At 40.4% G+C, this 21,273-nt stretch overlaps 1 protein-coding gene across 3 annotated transcripts in view; it reads right to left on the bottom strand.

Annotated features, from left to right (window-relative positions):
- Positions 1 to 5,927, bottom strand: part of lef1 (lymphoid enhancer-binding factor 1) — a 43,399-nt gene extending 37,472 nt beyond the window's left edge. The window contains exons 1-3 of one of the 3 annotated variants that reach the window (XM_056409819.1): positions 4,802 to 5,927; positions 2,881 to 2,947; positions 1,540 to 1,664 (exon numbers count right to left, since the gene is read on the bottom strand). In XM_056409819.1, the coding sequence (XP_056265794.1) occupies positions 1,540 to 1,664; positions 2,881 to 2,947; positions 4,802 to 5,008 (399 nt within the window). In that variant the 5' untranslated portion in view covers positions 5,009 to 5,927. The remainder of the gene's footprint in view (positions 1 to 1,539; positions 1,665 to 2,880; positions 2,948 to 4,801) is intronic. The other 2 variants (XM_056409818.1, XM_056409817.1) reach the window with 2 other exon arrangements.
- Between the last annotated feature and the right edge of the window lie 15,346 nt (positions 5,928 to 21,273).

Below are 21,273 nucleotides of genomic sequence, written 5' to 3'. Positions count from 1 at the left end.
CAGAGCAGCCTCGGAGACGCGGTGTTGCCTTTAGACCTCCTCAGTCATGCTGGGCTAATTAGAGGGCTTACTCGGGTCATGTAGACATGCAACACTTAAGATTTTAACAAGATGAGAAATACTGTACATCCCATCTCTTTTGGAAAGTATGACAGGCATTCAGTATCCACGGGTCACCTATGGTTGTTAAGGAGACGGTTGTCAACAATGCTGGTACTTTAGGGTAAATACTGTACAAAGATACAGCGCAACAACACAGGCATTACGAACTTTGGGAGTTAATATCTGTTTTAGTTTTTTAAAATTGAAATCGTATGACGAGGTTTACATTTGTTAGTTTATTAGTCAAGAAAAGGGATCTTCCCTGAAAAACTGTCTTATTAATCAATTATTGCATTACTATTATTCCCTATAGTATTTCCTATATTTCAGTTTTTTTCTCATTAAATTGTTATAGTACAAACTAAATGTTCCTGTGAGACAGTGAATTAAAAGCAACAGATTAGCTCATATAACATGTTTATTTGGTAATATATTGTACTGCATGTATTTTGACCTTTATAAGCTATAAAGATGCTATTTTAATTGTTGTTATTTTAAAGAGGCTACAATTGCCATATATTGCCTAGTGGCCTTTGTTTAGCCTCATGTAGGGCTGCAGCTAAGTACTATATTCTCATCAGCCTTATCTAATTCTTCTTTAATAAATGTTTGGTATCTACATTTTAAAAAAATTACAAAGCAGATATTTGTTCTAAAGAACAGTCCAAATCCTCAAATTAAATATAATCAAATGCTTTTATTTAAGAAGATTGAAAACAGCAAATATTAACAATGTCTTCTTTTTTAGGGACAATGGAAATTAGAGCCAGAAATAGGTGCACACGCTGCAATACCATATCATTTAATTAAGCGCTGATTTGATTAAGTATTGCAATCCTTTTTTTCCCTGATTCTTTCAATGGAATTTAATTTAATCTTTTTTACTTAATTCATATGTAAAACAAGGGATCATAATTCCAATGGCAGCGTAGGAGACTCTGTGGCCAGGTAAAGCAACAGGTGGCTTTCTCTCATGGTCCCCAGTCTGCATGATATCCGAAACAGTGCCTGACCTTCCGTTTAACCTGAGCAGGTGCAACATAACGTTACATCTCTGCAGGTCTATCATCATCCAGTGTTAATGAGCAAGGACAATGTGTTGTTTCAGACCAGCACTTTCAGCGTGACTTCACCAACTTCTAACTACGCAAAATAAAACAGAAACCGTCACCCACCAAAGAATATAAATATCGTGCCTCAACTATACTGACAAATAACATTCTAGAGTTGTCGCCCCCCCCAAATTAAAGGCATCACCTATTTATTTTCTAACTATAAATCCTTGTCGCGCAAAATTGGGAAAGATCCGTATCTTTGTGCACTTTGCTAATTTCTGTTTTGTCAGCCTCAAGCAAAAAGATTTTTGACACGTTTGTTTTCAGGCTCTAACTAATTGTTACACACACACAGAAAAAGAAAACGAGTTGGTATACTGACCGTTCTGGGCATGGGCGGCGAGAGGGAGCCATTGTTCATGTAGGAGTCGTTCATGTTGCTCATCATGATGTAGCCCGGGTAGCCCTGGTACGGATGACCTTTACTGTACAGGTCATGGAGTTTTGCTGATAAAAACAAAATGTGACAATTTACTTCTATGAAGCCATTATTTAAATCTTCAACATCAAAACTGTTTGTATTTCTCACAACACTAGAGCTCTAAACACAAAACAAATCTTACAAATTACAACATTCTAAATAAATCTGCTTCAGTCAATAAATCAGACAAGTATTAATGACAACACAAAGTCTTCCTGCCCCCTTTTGAAGCCGTAATGACATCACTGTGGATCGCTTTAACCCGCGCCCCATTTCGCCTCGGCCTTTTGTTTGTGCCCTTTCTCCCGGTCTTGGAGAGGAGGTTGTATTATACGGAGGAACAATGGAGCCCCTCTGTGCCAATTAGCACCAATTAGAAGAACATACAGACTGTGTCAAAACAGGAGACGCCCCAACAGTTCCACTGTGCCTTTGACCAAAGAGGGGGAGCTTTATACAAGAGGCCTCAATGCAGCGCCACTTGCCACTCAAGTAATAAGGCCGGGGGGTTGGGAGTGTTTGTGGTATACAGCCTGATGGCAACACGGATCTTGTTGTGAAGAAAGCCAGTGTTTGGTTTGAGGGGATCGTATTCAGGAGTGAAAGGGGAACAAAGAGGAGACACACTCCTCCTCAAAGCCCTAATGATGACATGCAGTCGCGAGGTCAGACTACAATACCCAGAGAGCAAAGAGCCCCGAGCGGCAGCAACATGTTGCCTGCAACAGTGCAACCAGAGAGCTGACGTATGAGAAATAGTTTATTGGGGTGATGCATAATAAGGAAAACAAGACAGAAATGTGATTTTTTAAATTTTCTTAATGTATAGGATTGATCCTTAATAATCACTCCGAATAATAAACCCCTCGGAAATGTGCATATTCATCCCCCTTTTTCGAGTCTCTTTGGTTTTGCAGGCACCCTCATCTACGAGGTAGGTAACAGGTAGCTGTGTCCACGAAGGTACAGCATGTCCTGACTAGACTTGGATGTGAGCGTATCGTTACTGAGTGCAGCAACAAAAACAAACAGGGGCTCTGATAAGAGGATCAACAGGGCACGAGTGTGACTGATACTTCTGTGTGGGGAAAACAAAGTTGAACTTTTTCACACTATCCTCCGTCTAACCTTAACTTCTCAAGCTGCAGCAAATCATTCTGAAATTGTGAGTCTTTATTGCAGCTGGCTGTCCTATAAAGCATGCTGATATAACGAGCTCTTGCTCAAGGCGGCGTCACTTACCATCCTCCAAATGGTCTCTGTGTTTTTCGTGATATGAATCTTGCGGTATTTGGGACTGTCTAACTGCCTGTAAATATAAAAAGAAAGAATAAAAAATGTAAATGACGGTGAATCAATTAAGATGGCCTTGAAACGCAGTTACACACACACAAACATGCCAATTCGGTCAGACACCCACAAACAATGCTGGGACAAAAAACGTCCCTTTTGCTTGTCACCACAGCAGAACAAGCATGTGCACACGCACACACGCACACACACACACAAAACACACACACACTCTCTCTCAATAGAGAGGTGATGGAGCAGCCTGCATCAAAGCTTCAAAAGAACCACCTAATTAAGCTTCATGTCCTTAAGGAGCTTACAAATTAACTTGTTTTCAAGACCATAAGCCCAATTTCATCTTTCAGTTTACGTGTATTTATGTTAGAAATTAAAAGCCTCGGTTCAAAGTGAAATAAAATCATCCCATGAAAAGAGAAAATGGTGGAGACAGCTTTTGCTTGACGGAAATAAAATCCCCTGCTTTTCGCACAGCCGTTTCCTTTCTCTTTTCCGAATCAGAATTGGGAAGAGGACCTCTTTTTGGAGTTCAGACCCCTCAGGATGGCTTCAAGCTGAGCGAGGGAGCTTCACTGGATTCCTAATTAACATTCAGCCTCTGTCTCGTGTGTCTCTAGGACATTTGGTGGTGGATGTGTACAGTCTCGTTCAGGATGTGCCCAACATTTCATTAACACTGCGGTTAATGACAAAAACAGGTGACTAACTGTGATGGGGATGCTGCATTCTGCATCCTGAGGTTGGTGCACAGGTAGATGGCTGCTGCAATTTTTTATAAATTAATTTCAAATAGGTTGTTTAATGACTACTCTGCATCTGTATGTGGATGTATAAAATGGCTTCTTGCAAGCATAGAATCAAAAGTAAAATGTTTGGAAACATTACAAATTCAGCCTTAATAAATTCTTCAATTTAGATTCTATTTGCATTTACACAATACATGTCTTTTGATTTTATTATTAATGCCTCCTTTTAATCTGATTGAGAAGCGTTGAGAAAAACAGCTGTACATGTATTTTTTTTCAACACCAAACAATGCAAAAAATAAATATATTGGGGTACCATGAAACAGACACGACGATTATGAGATGTGACGATGGTCTTAGAAAAGGATTCACATCTCGGTAACAAAAGAATCAGAAGTTGTCCTTTTGTGACCTTTGAAATAAATGAATAATCTCCGTTTGTCAATAGCTTTTAAGCCAATCAGTCTCGTGTTAACAGCTGCTGAAGGTTAACCTGAATCACTGCAAATACATCTATTAGCCTACTGGTGACTGGGAGCACACAAGGCCCCAAATCCTACATCTTAAATTATATATTTACAGTTCGTTTTTTAGTTTTCATATTTTACTACACACTTAATGAACTGTAACTGCCACAGATGTGTGCATTTAGACCGATACTATTTAAAAAAATAAGTTGATTGGGTGCTTTAGATGTTACATGTAGAGGAGGTTTCTGGAGGAGAAGCTGGTACACCTGAGTCTGGAGACTGCAGTGCTACTGTGATGAATACAATTAAAGTATATAACGTGCAGACTATAAATGCACCTGAACTCATTTTTTTGGGTTCTTCTAATCTTTATGATAAAAATTATTAACACATTCTGAAACTGAGCAAGGTCTCACAGGAGGAAAGTCATTGTAGGCCTATTGTTTTTTAAAGCGTAATCTTTCCAAGCTTTCAATCATTCAGGTAAACCCTGATAAATAAACGAGGTCTTTAAATGATTAAAACCACAACACAACTTTGTTTACTGGCCGGATGCAGGGCTTTCCTCCTCTCTGATGGAGGTCACCGTGTTCTCTCCCTCATCCTCCACCCCATCAGTCGGCACGCGGCGTTACTCACATCGTGGCTGTTGCTGTTGGGGCTGCTCTCGGACTCGTGGACCAGAGACGACTTGATGTCCGCCAGGTCTCCCTCCTCCTCCGAGTGGCTGAGCTCGGCGAAGATCTGCTCCTTGTGCGGGTCTCCTTCGTCTTTGAACGGGATCATTTCGTCCGTAGCGCACAGCTCCGGGTCTCCGTCGCCGCCGCCGCCTGATAACTGTGGCATTTTTTGGGATTTTTTTTTTAAACTCTGTTTGTTTCACCAAGAAACCCGAGGACAACAACACACACGCGCAGACACACACACACACACGAGCGCGCGCGCGCCAGCACTGTCCGAAAACTACAGAGAGGAGGGAAAGTGCCACTGAAATCCCCCGAACGGAGTGAGCGAGCGTCTCCCTCCAGGAGAGCGAGCGGCGGTGGAGCCGCTGCCGGGGAGTCTTTACTGGAGCAACAGGAGGAGCTGCTGCCGGCGTCCCTGGGTTTCTCTCAGGCTGGACTCAAAACTCAGACCCGAACCACTTGATATGCTAAACTTGAGAGATGAAGGCTCGGAATGCGAGTCCAGTGAACGCCTCAATGTCATGAGGGGGGGGGGGGGGGGGGGAATAAAAAAGGAAGACGAAGCACGAGTTAAAATCTCATCACTAGTGTTTCAGTCAACACACACACACACACACACACGCACAAACACACACACCCGACGACGGATATGGTCCAGTAAAGAAGAAGAAAAATGCCTCAACGTTAAAAAAAGTGCATTTCTAAAAGTGAGACATATTATTTCCTCCGTGGTCCCGTGAAGAAGCTGCGTCGTCCTTGAAAGTGGGGATGAGAAGAAAAAAAAGTAGGCTAACAAAACCAAAACACCGTCTGGAGGTGAAGAGGTAACTGATGGATGTGCAACTGGAGGAAAACACAGTTGTAACACTCAGACAAGACAACAAGCAACGCAGTACGTCGCTTTCATGCTTCAGAATATATCCTCGACGCGGGAGTGAGGAAAGCAGAAGTCATCAAACCATCAGAAACGAAGGTAGAGAGGAAAAAACCGCCGTGGACCGACTTCCCACTGCTGCCACACTGCTTCCACAGTGTAATGTAACCAGTGTGTGTATGTGTGTGTTGGTAATGTAGCCGCGCTCCCACCTCCTCCTCCTCCTCCTCCTCTCCAGTCATTGGGAGGAAGGAGAGATGAAAGGGAAGCCGACGCTCTGATTGACACCGCACCGATTGACACTCCTCCTGAGAGAGAGATTTATACACAGCACACAACAAATGGGCAGACAGGAGGGAGAGGAGAAGAAGAAGAAGAAGACAAATAAAAAGAAGAAGAAGCTATGTGTGATGGGTTAAAATAATCATGATGAATACAAAAAAAAGTATAAAAGAAAAATAGAGAAGAAAAAAAACAAGACGAGCTCGAACTTGTTTGGCCGACACAGGAGGTGACATTTATTATGAACGCAAGAATTGGCAACCGTGTTATTTCCTGTAGTAATGAACAACAACCTCGGTTCCCTCATTAGAAGAAGAGAATATGTTTTGCTCCATTTGTTAAAAAAAATACAAGTAATGTGTGTGTATCTGGTTAAACGTTTTAATCAACCGTTAAAAGAATAATATATAGTTATCATTTATTTATTTATTTGGGTATTAAGCAACATTTGGGGAAAAGGGGGGGGGGTCTGTTTGTTATTACCTCTTTAAATTGCTTTTGTTTTGTTCTAACAATATGTGCAAATATTAAATGTATGTTATTGTTATTGTTAATGTGACCAAATGTGATATAATGGTCAAGGTGTCCCAACACGTTTACATGTTAGCTACATCGATTTAAATAAAGTCTCAGACACACATCTGATCATATGGAGATATGCTAAAGAGGACACATTTTATATTTTCATTCATTATTAGCACACACATCTAAATACCCAGTTTGGAGAGTAATGATTGGCACACCATAACCATCATGAATGAAAATGAATACAAAATAAATACATTGTTTAATAAACTAATATTAGCAAATATGCAACAAAAGAGCAACGAAAATATGGGAAATGTATGGAAAAATATATTATTTAAAGAAAAAGAAGGACATATGTCTTTGAGACTCGAACATTTCAAGAGAAAAAGAAAATAAACAAAACAAAAGGAGCAGGAGAAGTGCTGTGCTTTCTGTGTCCGTCTGAGCAGTGAAAGATTGCGTGAGAATCAAAGTTGGGATGGGGAGGCAGATCTTTATAAAGCGCGGAGGTGGGGTTAGCGGGGCGGAGCCGCGGCTCCCTTTGATCTTGCGGCGGCTGGCTCTTTCATCCCCGACTCCCCCAGCCCGGTCCCCCCCCCCCACACACACACACACACCAACCCCCCTCCCCCTTCCACCCCCCCCCTCCTCGCTCTCCCTCGCCTTTGTATGACTAAATTTGGTCCGAGTATGGAGCCGGGCCAGCATTTCCACGTGTGCGTTCATCCCAGCTAAGAGAGAGAGAAAAGAGAGAGAGAAAAAAAAGTGAGAGAGAGAAAAAAAAAGGAGAGAGAGAAGGGGTTCTCTTCCGGGTACAGCGGAAAAAAAAGATCAAAGAGAGGCTGGATTCAAAAGAGCCGAGACTGGCTGCATTCCAGAGTATAGCGGAAAGCGCGCGCTCCCACACGCGCCCGCACTCACATAGACACGTGCACGCACGCACGCGGGATACAGGCACCGACTCGCGCGTAAATACAGCACTGAAAGAGCGAGCGTTAATTAGAAATGTTTCACCCAGGCAGAACCGAACAACCAAACATTTTAATTTAAAAAACTAAAAAACTATAACATTATATTTCTTGTTTCCAGCCAAGAAATTAGAAGAATAACGTGACACAATGTATAAACTCTGGCTGTTTCCCTTCCTAGTTGGTGCAACGTGTTGGTTCTGCTTCATTACAGTCCTTCTTTAATTTAATTATTCGCCCCTTTTTTGTCACAATCTGACATGATGCTACCTTCATCCACCACAACCCTAAAACCACGCTAGAAACAAGTTCATTCCCTTGAAATATATTTTTATTCTCTGCCTTTAACCGCATTCACCTTGGATATGGTTTCAATCATAAAATTGGGAGGAAGGGGGAATCTGGAAAAAAAGATTTTTGGTAGGCCTATTAAGATACTAAAAAGAGACAGTGCAGGCCTGCAGGGCCCGAGGTGAAGAGATCCAAACTGTGAAAAATTAAACAGATTGAATAAATCACAAAACTACATTTACTCAATAAATACTAGTAACCTTTACATAAAAATGTGTGATGTGGAGTTTGGCATATTATTATGTTGATTTAATACAATTTGAATTATTTATCAATTGCATTTTACTCATTTTGTTTGAATAATATCAAACTCTTCAGTTTTAAACGCCGCCTGTGACACTTCCGCCAATGAATTTTGCGCCACACCACTTTCTCATAAGCTGGTTAGCTGGTTTATTCTAGCAAAACTAGGTTAACTTGAACTGACAAACCTGCTCCGGTTCAGGTATAGCTTTCAGGATTGATTAAATAAAATTATATTCAAAACTTCTGAAATTACAGACATTATCTGTAAATTAACAACCCAACTGTTAATTTAAGTATTATGCTAATAATACAAAATAAAAATGCCCATTTTTTTAAAGAAAAATGACTATTATTAATACAGTCATTTTACAGTTTTCGTACAAAGTAGAAGAAATAATGATAAGTTTTGATACTTGTTCTTTAGAGGAGCATTATAGGGCGACCGTGAGTATTTGCTGTTGTGTCCAGTGTCCAATATTTGTAATCAGAACTGATAATGAATGAATTAAAATAAATTCTGAAACACTAACATCTTTCATATTATATTTACCTAAATATAATACATTTGAGGTCATGGGAAAAATCGCCAAAAATCTTTGAGAGGAAAATCCTTAAAACCAGTCTTTTAAAGTTTGGGACTGATAGCTGTGTTTTAAAAAAAAAAAAAAGGGTCAAATCAAATGCCTTATTCTCTTATAATCGCATATTTTTGACAAATGCAAAATTGTCATAATCTCTTAATATTAGTCCTGGATATCCAAGATTGAACACAAGTAAATCTGAGACCCTGTTAAGAGTTTGGGCTGATTTAGCTTCTTTTTTCTCAACATGTCAGACTCCCAAATGGGCAACCCTTGACTGGCAATATATAACTTAGTATCCTTTGAAGGTTCACAAGTCCTCAAATGTTTGTAATATATGACAAATCTCAGTTATGATGTTCTACCAGTCTGTTGGACCAGGCAGCATTGTAACTGGAGAAACCAACCGACTCACTAAACTGGTGTGGGCGGCTCCATCATTGGCAAAGAGGACTATCCGGAACAGGTGGAGAGGAGGACATGAAGAAATGTTTGTCCATTCTCCAACAGACTGCTTTAGCTCTGCTTCACAAGGACAAACAGGAGAACATTCCTGATACAGGAGAACATTCTTGATAGAGGAGAAACTTCCAGATACAGGAGAACCTTCCTGGCAACTATTAGACTTTACAATAAATCACCTCTGGCCAGATCCTCCTCAAATTGAACAACATCAATGAACATTGCACCACTTTCACTTTATATACACTGTATTTACTTTCATTTTTTTATTATTTTTTATTTCCTTTATTATTTAACTTCTTAAATGTAATATATCCTGTCCTACTATTTTATTGTATTATTCTAAGAATCTAGTTACTAGAGAAGAAAACAGCACAGACAGAGACAGACAGACAGCCCGTCCAACAGAGAGAGAGAGAGAGAGAGTTCAAAGGAGAGGCCAGGTGTCTGTGATCAGGCTGATCACAGCAATCAACACAAAAAAAGCAGATTGAACTGTTCTTCTCCGCAGTTTGAGCTGCTGCTCCTGCGCGTCAGTGACTCTCGAAACGCCACAGAGGGAACGACAGCCTCCTGACATGACAGCTCTTCTTGAGGTAAGAATGCCAACAATTTAATTTCAGAGAGTAACTTTGTATTGAACGGGCAACGTTAGTGACACTGAGGTTTCTCTCTGGTGAGGGGTTGCTAGCTAGCCTCATGGAAGCGGGTAGCTACTTTTGAATTCGAGGCATGGTGTTCTGCATTTCACGCTCGCCAAGAGTAAGTTAACTTAGCTATCTGATGGTTAAGTGTTTTCACGTTTCTTTAACATCGTCGATGATAACGTGGTTGTCGGTTTCAGTGTTGAACGAGCTAACATTAGCTTACTTTACATATGTTAGCTGAGGTAATGTTGGTTCATTACTGTGGCAGGTGGGTTAAGACACCTGAGGGTCGGTGCTACACACTTCATCTAATAACCACGATTTTATTGAAGTGCTTTGAAACTGGTTCCACGCAGACATGTATAGACAAGCTCACATATACCGGAGCGGTCAGTCCGGACAGTCACGTGACCAGACACGTTATTGTACAGGTCTGTTCACGTGACGTCGGGACTCTGTTAACGTGACCGCTTTAAACTGCGCTGTGTCATATGCTGTGGGGACTGCTGTTAACGTGACGCTCTTAACGTGATGCTGTTGACGTGGTCGGGACTCTGTTCACGTGACTGTTGTTAACATGACGCTTATAACTGCGCTGTGGCGGACATGGCTCACAGCTCCTCAGAAGCTCCGTGAGCTGTCCAGTGAGGGGATGGTTTCATGATCAAATCTTCATTTACTGTCCACATTATCAGATGAGGACGTCACCAAAGAGTGTCCTTTGAGTCAATGTTTACATTTATGTACAGATAATTAAGAACAATTAGTTAATTGTAAAATGCTAATTATTTTCTCCTGCCACCTTTCAGACATTATAATCCAACTTGGATGGAACTGACCTTAATGACACCCAGCAACACGGTGAGATTATAATCCATTTAAATGCCAGAAGCAAGCAATTATTTGTTTTAAGATGTTTTTATTTATTTGTGTTAGAGCAGCACCACAGGGGAGGATCTGCAGCAAAGGGACCACGGAAATCAACATGTGGCATGAGTGTGAATCTAGCCTTTTCATTATTTACAACATTAGCATTGAAAAGAGCAAAAGTTGATGCTTGAGATGATTTTGTTTTTACTGAAGAGGATGTATGTCCTCCTTTCTTTTTAGGTGTGATTACGACTACCAGCATGAACCGCAACACCTTCTTTGCTGTTCCACTAGTGTGACCCATGATCGGATACAAGTTGTCAAGGATAAACGGGAGTAAGTTGTTTTAAGTTCAGTGTCTTAATTTAACAACAGAATACATTTTTATTGTTCGAACCACCTAGTCATGTTGTAAATGCTATTTAAAGTTATATTATTGTTAATCTTTTCTGTTTTGTCTTTTTTCTGGCTGTAGAGAGAATCATGTCAGCCCACAGACAACCGGTTGACCTGAGTCTTCAAGCAGTAATGATGACTACTCCTGCCTTAAGTTCCAGTTTCCTGGACATCATGTCGGCATGAGATTCTGTCCCCACCTGTCTTCAGTCTGGACCCAATGAGTTTTTTTTTTTTACAGTGCGTTTACAGTCACATGGTTTTTTTCGAGGCTTTGTCTGAGTTTCAGTGCTGCAGTTATTTACCATTCAGGGTTGTTCAGAAACATCCAATTTGTCATTCTCATTTGAAGGGCTTGCTGCTGTGATTCTTTTGTGTACACCAGGATTTCTTTGTATTTTGGCATTTTACACAAATTTTTGAAAGATGGTCAACAAAGTTGCACAAATAAATGTTTAACTGCTGTTGTCCTAAATGTGGTAATTTGTTAACTGTTCCTCAGTACATTCTTGCAAAAAGAAGGCATGATATTAAGTAGATTCTACATTTAAACAAGAACAAAGTGACAATCAATAACATTACATAGATTTTAAGTCATGTGGTACCAATTATAAGTTGATTTGCAAAATGTATTTATGTAAAGATAAATAACAATTTCAGTTTAAATGTGTTGAATTAAGTAACATTCTTCCAAGTTGAGTTGTAACTTATTTTATTTATTGAATCCAAATCAGTATTATCCAGATATTTAGTAAATGGAAATCAATTTCATCCACATAATTAGTAAATCTAAATTACTTTTTCACAGCTATTTGGTATATCTAAATTACTTTTTTTTGAAAACCTAGTAAATATTAATCTTTTTCACCAATAAAATTAGTAAATATAAATTGGTATTATCCGGATATTTAGTAAAATCAATTTCATCCACATAATTAGTAAATCTAAATTACTTTTTCACAGCTATTTGGTATATCTAAATTACTTTCTTTTGAATACCTAGTAAATATTAATCATTTCCCCTGTATAATTGATTTGGATTTACTCAACATTTGCCATATTATTAGTAAATCCAACATTTGTATTTAATATTTTGTTTAAATTTGCTTAATTAAATCAATAGTTTTTAATCAAAGATGAAGTATTAAATTCTATTCAATTATATTAATTGTCACTTTGTTGCCTTAATTTTATTGAGTAGACAATGGTCAAACTTTTCTGAGTGTAAATGATTCATGTTTGATTTTTGGCTTTAGCTTATTGGCATTGCAATATAATATAAATACAATAAATAAGACTTTTTTTTAAAGGAGACTAACCCTGTTTGAGACCTTCGGCCCTCTTTAGCATCTCCAAAAACATACTTGACATCGTGTTATCACTTTGCCTATTCCGATGAGAATTGATTATAAATAATATTTTGAACCAATAAAAAAAAATAGCCCGTCCGTTTGGGTTCTACGAGGCTCAAGCTGAAGTTTTTCCGCAGTTTGATGGATTGATTTGGTGATGCCAATGGTTTCTACGCAGCAGTTTATTCAAATCTCAGTTATAAAAGTTTAGAACGGTCCCCGAACATGAGTAATGTGACCAATGTCACGACATGATGTGCATTTCTTGTCTTTGAATGGGTTATTTTTGCATACAAATTAAATATAATAACAAAATAGTCCCATATGAAACCTGAACAGCTCCTTATTCTGTGTAATAACTCTTTATGGACTACACAGTCTATTCTGCCCAGTTTGTGGCAAATTAAATCACATTTTTAAATATTGGCACAAACCAATATTTTTTTTAAATAAGTAGATTTTTCTGTATAAATGGTCATTTATTTCATACAAGGCAGTGTGGGACAATGATTCGTAGGCCAATATCAACCAAACAAAGGGGTCAATAAAGATGGAGACATTACCGCTGGAAAGTAGAATAATACAAAAACAACAGACGGTAAACATTTTTCTTGAAGCACAGATAAGGTAATGGGTCTTCTATACACTGACATTCAGTTTAATAATAATATTCAAGGCGCAAATGTCAGTTAATTAAGAAAAATAAAACAATGCACATATTTGACAAAAAGGATGTAACTGCAAATGTTACTTATGACAGTTTTGTATTGGCCTCCAGGGGAACGACAAAAAAAAGGTATCAATTTGATCGCGTTGCCAAGCCTAAACAAAATAAGCTAAATAGCATATGCTGGCCTTGCAACGGGAGAGTTTGTGGAATTCTGAGTGAGGGATTTATTATTTAACGCTCGCAGCTACAGAAAAGGGAGGAGGGGTCATTTGTTCACCAGGATACAACACTGATGTACATATTTCACTGAGCATATACATTTTTTTTTTCAACCAGTTTTTCATTTATTGAATGACTATTGTTCGCAGCAGTAGAATACGCAGTAATAACCCAGCATGGATAAAGATGAGGCTATATGTGTAATAATTCTATCATTGATGACTCTAATGACGACGCTGTCACAACCACCGTACACACTTTTTATTGACATCAAAATACATTAGATTCTCCAGCAAGGCTCGGTGCTTCGCCGCCACGGTTATTAAAATAACCAGTAACGTTGAAGTGAAAAGAAAAGAGATAGAATTAAGGAGCGGCGAGAGAGAGAAACATTAGCATTTCTCTCCTAATGAGTTCATAAGAGTGACCTCTCTGGATCTCACATGAAAAGGAAGATTTCCTGCTGCGCTGTGACCTGAATTCAATATTCTCTCACTTTAGATACGACATTTTGCATGTTATATAAGGAAGGAATATATCAATACACAGCATAATTTATCACCAGTGGATTTTTATTCCTTATTTCCCTCCTTTAAAAAACGCCAGTCAATCTGAAGAATGAAATAATGTTAATGTTCTGCACATCGTGGTGTGAAGTGTTAATGCACATGATGCATGTCCCCCCCACCCTGTCTCATAAAGTTGGGAGAGCATTTCAGTTTAGCAGACAATTTGAATTGTGTCAAACAAAATGCTCTTTGTTGAAACAACATATAGTCAAGGTCCTCTTTAGATCTATTATTGTCTCATCTTTTATCTATTCTATTTTCATTGCGATGCACAATACTTCAAACAGAAATTACCCTAATTATCTCCCATTCGCGCCTTGTGCTGTGTATGTGTGTGTTTCTGTGGCTGCGTGTGTGAGCGTCCGCCTGTTCAGTGTGATGGCTTGTCAATATCGGTTCCTAAATTCACCTGCCAGGTGAGTTCAGTGGTGAAATCCCTACTCTGCTTTCTATATTCCACCTGCTAGTCATTCATCTCAACTTCCTTGATGTAGAAATTATAGCCCTTGTGCCATCTCCACGAAAACGACAGGAAACAAACATAAAGTTATGATGAAAAGAGCTTGCAATTAAAGCAGGGAAAAGACACCATTTATCAGACGTCTTGCAAAACCAAAATTGGGGGAGGTTTGAGGTGAGTGATTATTTGTGCTGCTCTTTGATTGGTGGAAGATGACTCACGCTCTTGTCTTGGGGGTAAGGTGAGGAAAAGAGAAGCAGGCGTGTGATCTGTTGATTTATGGCTACGCTGTCAGGAGGCTGTCTCAGACAAACTGTCATTAAAATTAATTTATCTCCTTGATGGAAAAGGAGGGGAATTTGTCAAGCCATGTATATTTGTTTCCCCCCCCGGATGTGGCCAATTCTGAAAGGAGGGGCTTGAGTATACGGAGGCCCGGAAACTCACACCATGCTGCTGTGAAGGTAATACAACGCATTTAAAAAGGAGTCTGCGGCCGTGCTCGCAGCTTGTGATGCTGCACAGCTGTGTGTTGAGATAAATGCTGACATCAGCATGCTAACATGCTCACGAGACTTACATGGTGATGTTTATCAGGTTTAATGTTTTTTCCCCACATCCCATAACTCTTAGTTTAGAGTGTTAGCATGCTAACATTTCCTGATTATCACTAAACACAAAGCACAGCTAAGGCTGACGGAAATTGTATTAGTTTTAGTTTTGGACAACATTATATTTTGACCTCACAATGGTAACAAATGAAAAGTTAGGGAATCAGTCGTTAACTCATCCTTGAAGGGGAGGAAATTTACTCAAAACCTTAAAGTCAACCTCATGGTGGTGCTGGAAGAAAAGTCAGAGGATCACCAAAGGATTCATCATTCGGGAGCTGGAAATCAGCGTGGATTAATTTGCATTAATCCATGTGGTAATGTTGAGATATGTTACAGGATAAGTAAATACTTTGCAGCAGCATTACATTTGAAACAATATACTTGAAAAACAAGTTTCCTCCCACCCACTGTACATATGACCAAATTCAAATCGGCAGATTCTTCTATTGCCTTACTCACAAAGATAAAGAATGATTCACACCAAGTGGCACCTGACTCCACCCTTCTGTCTTTGCCAGCCAGTGAAGCTGACAGAAAAGAGAGAAACAATGAGTAAGCTCCTCAGAGAAAGAGTTAGGGATCACTTTTCCTCTCAGACTTGGCTCACTCTCACAGGCGGGACGGTATTAACTTACATTCTCCGAGCTTCAAAAGCCGGAGTGCTGCATGCCGCCGTCATCGGTGGACAACATTAAACAAACACGCACGGACATAACCTTTATCTCTGCTCTGACCTTCCCCAAAAACTCTTCACACACCGATCGATACTTGCACGTGTTGCCTCGCTGTAGCCAAAAGAAAAATCCTCTTCCTCCTCTGTGTGTGCACATGCAGCCCATTCCCGCTGTCACTCCTGAAGACGAATGGGCAGATTAACACCTGGCTGACGCAGGTGCCTTGAGGGAAAGTAATGGAGAAGGTGTTTACCTACAAACTTCATCCAGCGGACTGTCAATCTGCTGAGCTTGCCCGTCGGCATCGTGGGTTTCTATTGTTGATCGGGGCAGTCGTTTAACTCTTCGTGATGATCTGAAATGACCTATCACAAAATGCAACACGGCGGGTACAGACATATCCAATGGAAGATGAGAGGGGGAGAAAACAAATCTTCATTTTGTTTGTCTTCTACCAAGTGAAAGTTTCGAGGTTTTCCCTAAAGTTGCGCAGTGGGAAAGGGCAAGGTCTCGACTGCTGTAATTGATCAGGTTAGAGAGGCATGACAAGGCTCATTTTGATTGCACAGGGCCTGCATATGTCCAGAGGCTGGCCAAGCTTCACCAGCCACCGTCCTCCACTGTGCGCTGCTGTGTTGTGCTACATTCTTCAGGTCCAAAGGGGAAGTGGTCCAGTCCTCTCGGTTCACACTGCTCCTCCTTTCATCCCACTGTGTTTTTGGAGAAAGCATTGAGCACTGCGTCAGGGCCTGCTGGGGCAGGGTCAGGGTTCAGCGCTGACCCGCTAAGAGGTCACGGGGCCCCATCCAGCCTGTAATCAAGCACACAGCACACCTCAGTGACCTCGCTCCGCCGTCTGTGCCCGTCGCCCAGCCTCAGCCAGCCTTGGCTGCCTGAGATCAAACGCGGAGCGTCTGCACCTCTGGCCCTGTGTTATCAGCCTGGGTGTCTCATCACATCAACACGGAGGGGTAAACAGTAAACACGGTCAGCCTGGTTTTGCTCACTCAGTGCGCGTGAGCGTGCCAGCTTGTGTACACAGCAGTGTGGAATCGTGTCTGCACCTGGATGAGAGAAGGTTAGGGCCAGGTATGGTTTAGACCATCGCACGGTCGCAGCGTTGGTTCTGCGTGGCTGTTCGAACAAGGCGTCCGCCCCCTTTGGAGCGGACCGATTGCTTGGCTCGCATTGCAGGGAAGAGGCGGCGATGCACTCACTTGGTTAGGAGTGAGAGAGGAGTCAGCAGTGTCATTGGCGTTATAAAACAGGCAATACATCAGATTTTGGCACTTTCACATTGACTTGATTTCTCAGCATCAGAGTTTGCCGGAGCCGTGTGCAATAATTTGCCATGGACACGCGATTGATCACATGATTTTCTTGGCTGAGATTTTTTTAAAATGCTGGAACCACTCAAACTGACATATTATCACCATATAATATCAAAATAAAAAGAAGTTGCTTATTTACACCTCCAACAGACACAGAACAACATTTTAAATCATGCTATCAAGCAACTTTCTGACACTATATGTATGAAACTTACATTGAGCAAAAAAAGTGTTACGGGAACGCTCAGCACCAGCTCTGTCATGTCTATGAGCGACCTCTTTGTTTATACTCATTTGACCCATTGGTTATATCTCTACTGACTGGAGCATGTTTGAATTGCCATAAACCCATCATTTATCATCAGTTATTAGGTATTTTGTGATTATATTGGGTTGATTAGATATAATGAAGAAAAATATGCCATGTTCAAGTTTAATCACAGCTTTAAAAAGACTGTATTCTCAGAAAATGTCATATTCAACATAGATTCCCTCCTTTGCACATCATTATTTTAGCATCAGCAATTGATTTTAGCATCAGCAATTGATAAGTCATTTAATAATACATCTGAAAAGTGTTTTTGCTGTTGTGTGAGTTTCCATCACAGCTGAAGAGGGCCTCTGTAAAGAGCCCGAGCAAGCGATATTTAACCAGTGGTTCCTGTGCACCAGCCTGCACCACCAGGATATTAACTGTTAAAACCACTGGAGTGTGATACTTACTCATGTTGATTGATTTCCTTTAGTCTCACAGAAGAGAAGTCCACAATTCCCAGAAGTTGTTACTAGAGAGCAAAGCATTTCCAGACACAAGCACATGCTGCCAATTTGACAGGTTTAGTTAGGCACTTTGGCTCGGCTCCTTTGTTGTATTTAAAAATCAGCGGATGTTTTTTTATTTTTTAAAACTCTGTTTCAGTGGGGAAACAACTCATTCCATTCCTTTGTCTAAGCCCCCCCCCCCCCCCCCCCCTACACACACACACGCACACACAACCAGTTTCATGAGGTACACAGGTACTGGTTTTACTGACAGCTTGGATGGGCTTTGCTGGGTTCCAGTAGACTGTGAGAGGAGCTGGTGAGTCAAACACAGAAATTGTGGCAAATGGGCAAATGAGTCATTTCTTCTTGGCAGGCCTCAGGCGAGGAAGAAAAAAGAATAGCCGTGTTCTCAAGTAGACAAATATTATTTACTCATCCATCCAGTCACTGCTTTTATTACATCTAAAAGTAGTGGTTATTACTAAAATGTAAATGCATTTTTTGTGAATATACATATATATATATATACATATATTACATCTTTGAAAATAGTTTTGTCCGTAAAAAAGGTATCTTGTGTCACACACTTGACGCAAAAACATCCATTTTCAAAAGTGAGTGAGTAATTGAGTTTCTAAAAATGTGTGGTCTATGTTTGTGTTTATGCATGACTTCATGCGTTTGTAAATGATGCTGCTATTTTCTCGTTGGTGGGGAAAGGGAGATCAAAGACAGACCTCGTCTTTGTGTAACTGGCCTTCATTTCTGAGCTGACCCCAAACTGAAAATGTGATCCCCCCCCCCTCCCCCCATGCGTCTCAGAGCTCCAACATGTGGTTTCCTGTAATATTTCTGAAGTGCGATACAGGCAGTACGTGGGGTCCGAGACGTACAGTCTCCTGTAAAGCTACAGCCTGTTTTGTCTTGCTGAAATATGTGGCGTGGAGAGCGTTCGAACTGTCGGCCTCAGTCTCGCCCAAGTCGTTCCCCAATTTGAGCCAAATTTGAAGCAATAAACTTCCAGAGGATGTATAGTAAAGTGTCTGTGCCAAAATCCTCCCTACCCTGCCTCGCCCTGCCGTCTGCTTTCTGAAGCAGTCACGAAAAGCCAGCGAGAGTGATAGTTAGTGCCACCACACCTTAAATAATGTTTTGCAAACATGTGTATATTTCTCTAAATGTCCTAACACAAAAAGGAACCGGAGGGCATTTCATTCAGGGTGTGGTAACCAACTGTTCCTTTTTGTTTGTGTGTGTGCCTTACCTCTGCTGTTAATATCATTTGCCCTCCTCTGAATCACTTAACTTGCCCCGGCCTTTTCTTAGAGTAATGCTCATAAATAAGCCTCCCTTGTGCATTTCTCAGTTTGTCTCTCCATCCAGTGCATCCCCCACCGAGACTTTGTATTTCTCTGTGAAAGCCAGGGCTGTCACCTTGTTCAGGAACGACTATGACAGATGCAAAGACGAAGAGACAAATGGAGGCGAGAGAGAAGACCCAGATAATGATTTGAGAGAGGCCAATCCACTAGAGATGACACTTAAAATGTTCACACATTTCCGTCGACAGAAGTCCCTCCCACCACCACCACCACCATCACCACATGAAACATGCCAAAGTTTCCTCTCTTTGTAGAGCGCCACTCATCCAGGTTCAGACTTAAAAGGCATTCTCAACCTCTTTATCACGCCTTTGAGCCTCCTTTTTATATCGTTCCTTGCTTTAATCCTACACATTCAAAGACTGTTTTAAGGTTATGAGAATTCCTCGGGTCAATGATAAAACAGATGATATGGAAAAGTCTCGATCCTCAACAAACTATTAAAGGGGAAGAGGTGCAATGCAATTTTAGCAGGCAACGTAAAAGATCTTATAACTTTAGCAGTTATGGCAAATGAAAATCATTGCGGACATTTTCCTTCAGTTTCTGCCAAAGAGAATGTTGCTTCAATCCCAAGGACTTGAAAACTAAATGGCGTTTATTTTTGTAGCTGGTATTTAAAAGAATCGCTCAACATTTTGGGCAGTAGAGTTAGATGAAAACAAGTATAGCGTTCCTTGTGTGAGTTCAATTTAAAAGGTGTAGCCCCCAGCTGCTCCTGGCCAAGAAATCGTACGGCTCAGAAACACTGTAGATCTATGTTTTTTTACACATGTTGATGTGGATGGATGAAATAAAACAGATACATCCTGTTCTTTTTGAGAAGATGATTTTGCTACATTTTGACATGGCCCGGCTACTTGTTTCCCTGTTTCCAGTCTTTATGCTATAAACTACTCGGCTGTTTAGTGAACTGACTGAAATTGGTCTTGTTTTTTAAGTGCATTTCTTAAAATGTTTAACTATTTCTTTAACCCTTGTGTTGCCTTAGGGTCATTTTGACCCGAATCAATATTACACCCTCCCCCCACCTTTGGGTCATTTTGACCCGATTCAATGTTTCACCCTCCTGTTACCTTTATATTTACTAACATATTTTACCCTTTGGGTTCAATTTGACACCAGCAATTAAAACCTCCAGAAAATTATTAGAATTAATATTGTTTTCCAAGTTTAAGTGTGAGGCACTTTATGTTTGTTTGTTGACTACCGAAAGAACACCGACATTAAACATTGAATGGGGTCAAATTAATCCTAAAGCGGGGGGAGGGTGTAATATTGATTCTGGTCAAAATGACCCTAAGGCAACACAAGGGTTAAGACCTATCAGATATCGATAGAAAGTAAAACATCCACTCAGTGAGCCATGTTGCTGAAACGTTAAGGCTATCTCGAGGTTATTAGCATTAGCGCCAGCAGGGCTGGACTGGGACAACAATTAGGCCCTGGCATTTTTGGCCCAGACAGGCCCACCCCAATCGGTCGGACCACACCCACCAGCACAAAAATACTCGCCTTATATACTCGTCTTATATACCGTGCTGTACAGTCATATATATACAGTATTCCCCCAAACCACTACAAAGATGACTACATGCAGTAAGCAATGGTACCAGTGCAAATAGACCAGTGTACTCACTCACTCTTGACTGGCGGTGGTGGCCATGGGGTACACAATCTCCATACTTGACTCAAGTACAGTAGAAGTAAAATGTTATCAAATAAAAAGCACCAGAAGTCAAAGAATAATTTCAAATGTTTTATTATATTAAATAATAAATTCAAATAATTTAGTACTAGTAATAAATACATCATACTGTAAACTCACTGCTAAACAAAAAAGAAAGTGTGAAGTCCACTCCAGTGAAATTTCTTCTCTTCAAACAAATGACGGCAGCCTTTGAGAGAGAGAGAGAGAGAGAGAGAGAGAGAGAGAGAGAGAGAAACAGAGACAGAGACAAGGGTGAGGCTGAGACATGATAATTTAGTAGTAGTACTATTAATAATTGCATCATTATAAGTACCTTTTCCTTTCCGTAGAACAAGAGATAGCAGCATATCTGGAAAACAGTCACTTCAACAAACTAACAATAATGCCGTCTCCTGATGGAGAGAGGGAAAGAGAGAGGGTGAGAGAAACAGATGATTAATGCAAAATTGTAAATTGTACATTATCATGTGACA

The sequence above is a fragment of the Pseudoliparis swirei genome, chromosome 24, assembly GCF_029220125.1.
Source record: "Pseudoliparis swirei isolate HS2019 ecotype Mariana Trench chromosome 24, NWPU_hadal_v1, whole genome shotgun sequence".
Lineage (NCBI taxonomy): Eukaryota > Metazoa > Chordata > Actinopteri > Perciformes > Liparidae > Pseudoliparis > Pseudoliparis swirei.
This window is presented reverse-complemented; position numbering and strand designations above follow the sequence as displayed.